The 7,500-nt window shown below is 49.9% G+C and overlaps 1 protein-coding gene across 1 annotated transcript in view; it reads right to left on the bottom strand.

The window, feature by feature from the left end:
* The window catches only part of LOC135530866 (zinc finger protein 395-like), a 20,170-nt gene extending 18,785 nt beyond the window's left edge, over window positions 1–1,385 (bottom strand). Inside the window, exons 1-2 of the mRNA XM_064959035.1 lie at window positions 1,333–1,385; window positions 896–1,022 (exon numbers count right to left, since the gene is read on the bottom strand). Of these exons, the coding sequence (XP_064815107.1) occupies window positions 896–1,022; window positions 1,333–1,385 (180 nt within the window). The remainder of the gene's footprint in view (window positions 1–895; window positions 1,023–1,332) is intronic.
* Between the last annotated feature and the right edge of the window lie 6,115 nt (window positions 1,386–7,500).

The following is a 7,500-nucleotide window of genomic DNA, read 5'->3' as shown; positions in this document are numbered from 1 at the left end:
GAGAGACAGCATGGTGGCCAGTATAGTTACTATATAACCATGTTAGAGAGACAGCATGGTGGCCAGTATAGTTACTATATAACCATGTTAGAGAGACAGCATGGTGGTCAGTATAGTTACTATATAACCATGTTAGAGAGACAGCATGGTGGCCAGTATAGTTACTATATAACCATGTTAGAGAGACAGCATGGTGGTCAGTATAGTTACTATATAACCATGTTAGAGAGACAGCATGGTATCCAGTATAGTTACTATATAACCATGTTAGAGAGACAGCATGGTGGTCAGTCTAGTTACTATATAACCATGTTAGAGAGACAGCATGGTGGTCAGTCTAGTTACTATATAACCATGTTAGAGAGACAGCATGGTGGCCAGTATAGTTACTATATAACCATGTTAGAGAGACAGCATGGTATCCAGTATAGTTACTATATAACCATGTTAGAGAGACAGCATGGTGGTCAGTATAGTTACTATATAACCATGTTAGAGAGAGAGGAGAGAGGAGGGAAGCTTCTGTTGCTGGTTCCTGTCTAGCCGTGTAGTTGAATTGTCCCAGAACTAACACACCTGATTCAACTGTCAAATATCACGCCCTCAACTATCAAGCCTTCGACAATCAATCCGTCAACTATCAAGAGAGAAGAGAGAGAGAGAGAGAGAGAGAGAGAGAAGAGAGAGAGAGAGAGAGAGACAGAGAGAGAGAGGCAGACAGAGAGACAAAGAGAGAGAGGCAGAGAGAGACAGAGAGACAAAGAGAGAGACAGAGAGACAGAGAGAGACAGACAGAGACAGAGAGAGACAAAGAGAGACAGAGAGACACAGAGAGACAGAGAGAGACAGAGAGAGACAAGAGAGAGACAGAGAGAGCCGGATCAGCTTAATTGACTAATTTACCTGGTACAGGGTCATTCTGACCCTGAGGAGAGCTCTGGACCACAGGGCTGCAGGACATACTGGTCAGAACCATGGCTGCCATGATCTCATCCATCTCCACCGACCCTGGGCTCCGGAAACTGAGTCGAGGGGACAGTGATTACAACATGGATTTATCTTGGAGCAACCACAAACTCCACCTAAACAGACAACCCAAAAGAAGATTCTAGGCTCTGGAAATCGAGGACAACATGGAAAAGGTGTTGGGGTTTATTTGGGGCTTTGAGTGATGTATGATGGTGCCCCAGATGTCTCTCCACGTTACAGAGACAAGTCAACGAGGAGGAGCAGGTGAATAACTGAGAATCCATTGAGGAGTACCAAGATTACAGTTGACGTTGTAAGTTGAAGGTCAGCTTTAGGCTGAATGACGCCCACATATATATACACAGTGCCTTGAGGATGTATTCGGCCCCCTTGAACTTTGCGGCCTTTTGCCACATTTCAGGCTTCAAACATAAAGATATAAAACTGTATTTTTTTGTGAAGAATCAACAACAAGTGGGACACAATCATGAAGTGGAGCGACATTTATTGGATATTTCAAACTTTTCTTAACAAATCAAAAACTGAAAAATTGGGTGTGCAAAATTATTCAGCCCCCTTAAGTTAATACTTTGTAGCGCCACCTTTTGCTGCGATTACAGCTGTAAGTCGCTTGGGGTATGTCTCTATCAGTTTTGCACATCGAGAGACTGAAATTTTTTCCCATTCCTCCTTACAAAACAGCTCGAGCTCAGAGAGGTTGGATGGAGAGCATTTGTGAACAGCAGTTTTCAGTTCTTTCCAGATTCTCGATTGGATTCAGGTCTGGACTTTGACTTGGCCATTCTAACACCTGGATATGTTTATTTTTGAACCATTCCATTGTAGATTTTGCTTTATGTTTTGGATCATTGTCTTGTTGGAAGACAAATCTCCATCCCAGTCTCAGGTCTTTTGTAGACTCCATCATGTTTTCTTCCAGAATGGTCCTGTATTTGGCTCCATCCATCTTCCCATCAATTTTAACCATCTTCCCTGTCCCTGCTGAAGAAAAGCAGGCCCAAACTATGATGCTGCCACCACCATGTTTGACAGTGGGGATGGTATGTTCAGCGTGATGAGCTGTGTTGCTTTCACGCCAAACATAACGTTTTGCATTGTTGCCAAAAAGTTCAATTTTGGTTTCATCTGACCAGAGCACCTTCTTCCACATGTTTGGTGTGTCTCCCAGGTGGCTTGTGGCAAACTTTAAACAACACTTTTTATGGATATCTTTAAGAAATGGCTTTCTTCTTGCCACTCTTCCATAAAGACCAGATTTGTGCAGTATACTGTTGTTGTCCTATGGACAGAGTCTCCCACCTCAGCTGTAGATCTCTGCAGTTCATCCAGAGTGATCATGGGCCTCTTGGCTGCATCTCTGCTCAGTCTTCTCCTTGTATGAGCTGAAAGTTTAGAGGGACTGTCATGTCTTGTTATGTCTGTTCCTGTCCTTTCTCTTCATTCTCTCTCTCTGCTGGTCTTTTTAGGTTACCTTCTCTGTCTCTCATCCCTCAGCTGTTCTACATTTCCCCTAACTAGCTCATTCTCTCTTTCCCCACCTGTTCTCTCTTCCCCCTCTGATTAGGTCTCTATTTCTTTCTCTGTTCCTGCTACTTTCAGTGTCTGATTCTTGTTTGTGTTTTTTGATGCCAGAAGCAAGCTGTCGTCTCGTTTGCTTCCACCTTGTCCTGTCCTGTCGGAGTCTGCATGGCAGGTGCAACCTGCATTATACTACGTTCTTTTGTTCCATTGACTACGTTGGAAGAGGATTTATGCCATTCCTGTTTTTTATTAAAGAACTCTGTTTTCTGTTAAAACCGCGTTTGGGTCTTCACTCAAGTTCATAACAGAAGAATCAGACCAAGAATGGACCCAGCGGCTCCGGACCCTTTTCACTCCGCCGTCGAGATCCAGGGAGCGATGCTAGGCAGACACGAGGAGGAATTGTCTGCTGCTCAACATGCCGTTGAGACCCTGGCCGTCCAAGTCTCCGACCTCACAAGACGGGTTCACCAACTCCACCTCGATCCACCGCCCACTTCCAGGGTTTCCGAGTCTCCGGAGCCCAGGATCAACAACCCGCCGTGTTACTCTGGGGAGCCCACTGAGTGCCGCTCATTCCTCACTCAGTGTGATGTGGTGTTCTCTCTCCAGCCCAACACTTACTCCAGGAGCGCAGCCCGCATCGCCTACGTCATTTCTCTCCTTACCGGACGGGCGCGTGAGTGGGGCACGGCAGTCTGGGAGGCGAGGGCTGAGTGTATTAACCAGTATCAGGACTTTAAGGAGGAGATGATACGGGTTTTTGACCGTTCTGTTTTTGGCGAGGAGGCTTCCAGGGCCCTGTCTTCCCTATGTCAGGGGAATAGATCCATAACGGATTATTCTATTGAGTTTCGCACTCTCGCTGCCTCTAGTGACTGGAACGAGCCGGCTTTGCTCGCTCGTTTTCTGGAGGGTCTCCACGTCGAGGTTAAGGATGAGATCCTCTCCCGGGAGGTTCCTTCCAGTCTGGACTCCTTAATAGCTCTCGCTATTCGCATAGAGCGACGGTTTGATCTTCGTCGCCGAGCTCGTGGAAAGGAGCTCACGTTCTCCGTTGCTCCCCTCTCCACATCACTGCCACCTGCCGCATCACTGCCACCCTCCCCCGCCGGCTCGGATGCTGAGCCTATGCAGCTGGGGGGTATTCGCATCTCGGCCAAGGAGAGGGAACGGAGAATCACCAATCGCCTCTGTCTCTACTGCGGCTCCGCTGGTCATTTTGTCACCTCATGTCCAGTAAAGGGCCAGAGCTCATCAGTAAGAGGAGGGCTACTGGTGAGCGCAACTACTCAGGCCTCTCCTTCTGGATCACGCACTACCTTTCCGGTCCATCTCCGCTGGCCCGGTTCATCTGCTTCCTGCAGTGCCTTGATAGACTCTGGGGCGGAGGGCTGTTTTATGGACGAGACCTGGGCTCGGGAACATGACATTCCTCTCAGACAGTTAGGGAGCCCAGGGCCTTGTTCGCTTTAGATGGTAGTTCTCTCCCCCAAGATTCAGCGTGAGACGCTGCCTTTAACCCTCACTGTCTCTGGTAATCATAGCGAAACCATTTCTTTTTTAATTTTTCGTTCACCTTTTACACCTGTTGTTTTGGGTCATCCCTGGCTAGTGCGCCATAACCCTTCTATTAATTGGTCTAGTAATACTATCCTATCCTGGAATGTTTCTTGTCATGTAACCTGTTTAATGTCTGCTATCCCTCCTGTTTCCTCTGTCTCTTCTTCACAGGAGGAGCCTGGCGATTTGACAGGGGTGCCGGAGGAGTATCACGATCTGCGCACGGTGTTCAGTCGTTCCAAGGCCACTTCTCTCCCTCCACACCGGTCGTATGACTGTAGTATTGATCTCCTTCCGGGAACTACTCCCCCGGGGTAGATTATACTCTCTGTCGGCTCCCGAACGTAAGGCTCTCGAGGATTATTTGTCGGTTTCGCTCGACGCCGGTACCATAGTCTCCTCCTCCTCCCCCGCCGGCGCGGGGTTCTTTTTTGTTCAGAAGAAGGACGGGTCCCTGCGCCCATGCGTGGATTATCGAGGGCTGAATGACATAACAGTTAAGAATCGTTATCCGCTTCCTCTTATGTCTTCAGCCTTCGAGATCCTGCAGGGAGCCAGGTTTTTCACCAAATTGGACCTTCGTAACGCCTACCATCTCGTGCGCATCAGGGAGGGGGACGAGTGGAAGACGGCGTTTAACACTCCGTTAGGGCACTTTGAATACCGGGTTCTTCCTTTCGGCCTCGTTAACGCTCCAGCTGTCTTTCAGGCACTAGTTAACGACGTCCTGAGAGACATGCTGAACATTTTTGTTTTCGTTTACATGGATGATATCCTGATTTTTTCACCGTCTCTCTCGATTCATGTTCAGCACGTGCGACGCGTCCCTCCAGCGCCTTTTGGAGAACTGTCTTTATGTGAAGGCTGAGAAGTGCACTTTTCATGCCGCCTCTGTCCCTTTTCTCGGTTCCGTTATTTCCGCTGAGGGCATTAAGATGGATCCCGCTAAGGTCCAGGCTGTCATTGATTGGCCCGTTCCTAAGTCACGCGTCGAGCTGCAGCGCTTTCTGGGCTTCGCTAATTTCTACCGTCGTTTCATCCGTAATTTCGGTCAGGTGGCAGCTCCTCTCACAGCCCTTACTTCTGTTAAGACGTGCTTTAAGTGGTCCGTTTCCGCCCAGGAGCTTTTGATCTTCTTAAGAATCGTTTTACATCCGCACCTATTCTTGTTACACCTGACATCTCTAGACAGTTTGTTGTTGAGGTTGACGCGTCAGAGGTGGGCGTGGGAGCCATTCTTTCTCAGCGCTCTCTCTGACGGCAAGGTCCATCCTTGCGCGTTTTTCTCTCATCGCTTATCGCCGTCAGAACGTAACTATGATGTTGGTAATCGCGAACTGCTCGCCATCCGCTTAGCCCTAGGCGAATGGCGACAGTGGTTGGAGGGGGCGACCGTTCCTTTGTCGTTTGGACTGACCATAGGAACCTTGAGTACATCCGTTCAGCCAAACGACTTAATGCGCGTCAGGCTCGTTGGGCTCTGTTTTTCGCCGTTTCGAGTTTGTTATTTCTTATCGTCCGGGCTCAAAAACACCAAACCTGATGCTTTATCTCGTCTCTTCAGTTCTTCTGAGGTCTCCACCGACCCCGATGGGATTCTCCCTGAGGGGCGTGTTGTCGGGTTGACTGTCTGGGGAATTGAGAGGCAGGTAAAGCAAGCACTCGCCACACTCCGTCGCCGCGAGCTTGCCCTAGGAACCTTCTGTTCGTTCCCGTTCCTACCGTCCGGCCGTTCTTCAGTGGGCCCACTCTGCCAAGTTAGCCGGCCACCCCGGCCTTCGGGGTACGCTCGCTTCCATTCGCCAGCGTTTCTGGTGGCCCACTCGGGAACGTGACGCGCGTCGATTTGTCGCCGCTTGTTCGGTCTGCGCGCAGACTAAATCTGGGAACTCTCCTCCTGCCGGCCGTCTCAGACCGCTTCCCATTCCCTCTCGACCGTGGTCTCACATCGCTTTAGATTTTATCACCGGACTGCCTTCATCAGCGGGGAAGACAGTTATTCTTACGGTTGTCGATAGATTCTCTAAGGCGGCTCATTTCATTCCTCTCGATAAGCTCCCTTCTGCTAAGGAGACGGCTCAGATCATTATCGAGAATGTTTTCCGAATTCATGGCCTTCCGTCTGACGTCGTTTCCGACAGAGGCCCGCAGTTCACGTCTCAATTTTGGAGGGAGTTTTGCCGTTTGATTGGGGCTTCCGTCAGTCTCTCGTCCGGCTTTCATCCCCAGTCTAACGGTCAAGCCGAACGGGCCAATCAGACTGTTGGTCGATTTTACGCAGTCTTTCTTTTCGTAACCCTGCGTCTTGGTCAGAACAGCTCCCCTGGGCAGAGTACGCCCACAACTCGCTTCCCTCGTCTGCTACCGGTCTATCCCCTTTTCAGTGTAGCCTCGGGTACCAGCCTCCGCTGTTCTCATCTCAGCTCGCCGAGTCCTGCGTCCCCTCCGCTCAGGCTTTTGTCCAGCGTTGCGAGCGCACCTGGAAGGGGGTCAGGTCGGCACTTTGCCGTAATAGGCGCAGACTGTGAGGGCCGCTAATAAGCGTAGGACCAAGAGTCCTAGATATTGTTGCGGTCAGAGAGTATGGCTCTCCACCAGAACCTTCCCCTTAAGACAGCTTCTCGCAAGTTGGCCCCGCGGTTCATTGGTCCGTTCCGTATTTCCCAGGTCATTAATCCTGTCGCAGTGCGACTTCTTCTCCCGCGCTATCTTCGTCGCGTTCACCCGGTCTTCCATGTCTCCTGTGTTAAGCCCGTTCTTCGCGCCCCCCCGCCGTCCCCCCCCCCCCCCCATCCTTGTCGAGGGCGCACCCATCTACAGGGTTCGTAAGATTTTGGACATGCGCCCTCGGGGCCGTGGTCATCAGTACCTAGTGGATTGGGAGGGGTACGGTCCTGAGGAGAGGAGTTGGGTTCCCTCTCGGGACGTGCTGGACCGTTCGCTGATCGATGATTTCCTCCGTTGCCGCCAGGTTTCCTCTCGAGTGCGCCAGGAGGCGCTCGGTGAGTGGGGGGTACTGTCATGTCTTGTTATGTCTGTTCCTGTCCTTTCTCTTCATTCTCTCTCTCTGCTGGTCTTTTTAGGTTACCTTCTCTGTCTCTCATCCCTCAGCTGTTCTACATTTCCCTAACTAGCTCATTCTCTCTTTCCCCACCTGTTCTCTCTTCCCCTCTGATTAGGTCTCTATTTCTTTCTCTGTTCCTGCTACTTTCAGTGTCTGATTCTTGTTTGTGTTTTTTGATGCCAGAAGCAAGCTGTCGTCTCGTTTGCTTCCACCTTGTCCTGTCCTGTCGGAGTCTGCATGGCAGGTGCAACCTGCATTATACTACGTTCTTTTGTTCCATTGACTACGTTGGAAGAGGATTTATGCCATTCCTGTTTTTTATTAAAGAACTCTGTTTTCTGTTAAAACCGTTTGGGTCTTCA

The sequence above is a fragment of the Oncorhynchus masou genome, unplaced genomic scaffold, assembly GCF_036934945.1.
Source record: "Oncorhynchus masou masou isolate Uvic2021 unplaced genomic scaffold, UVic_Omas_1.1 unplaced_scaffold_1443, whole genome shotgun sequence".
NCBI lineage: Eukaryota > Metazoa > Chordata > Actinopteri > Salmoniformes > Salmonidae > Oncorhynchus > Oncorhynchus masou.
The sequence above is the reverse complement of the archived record's forward strand: the minus strand, read 5'-3'. Positions and strand labels throughout refer to the sequence as shown.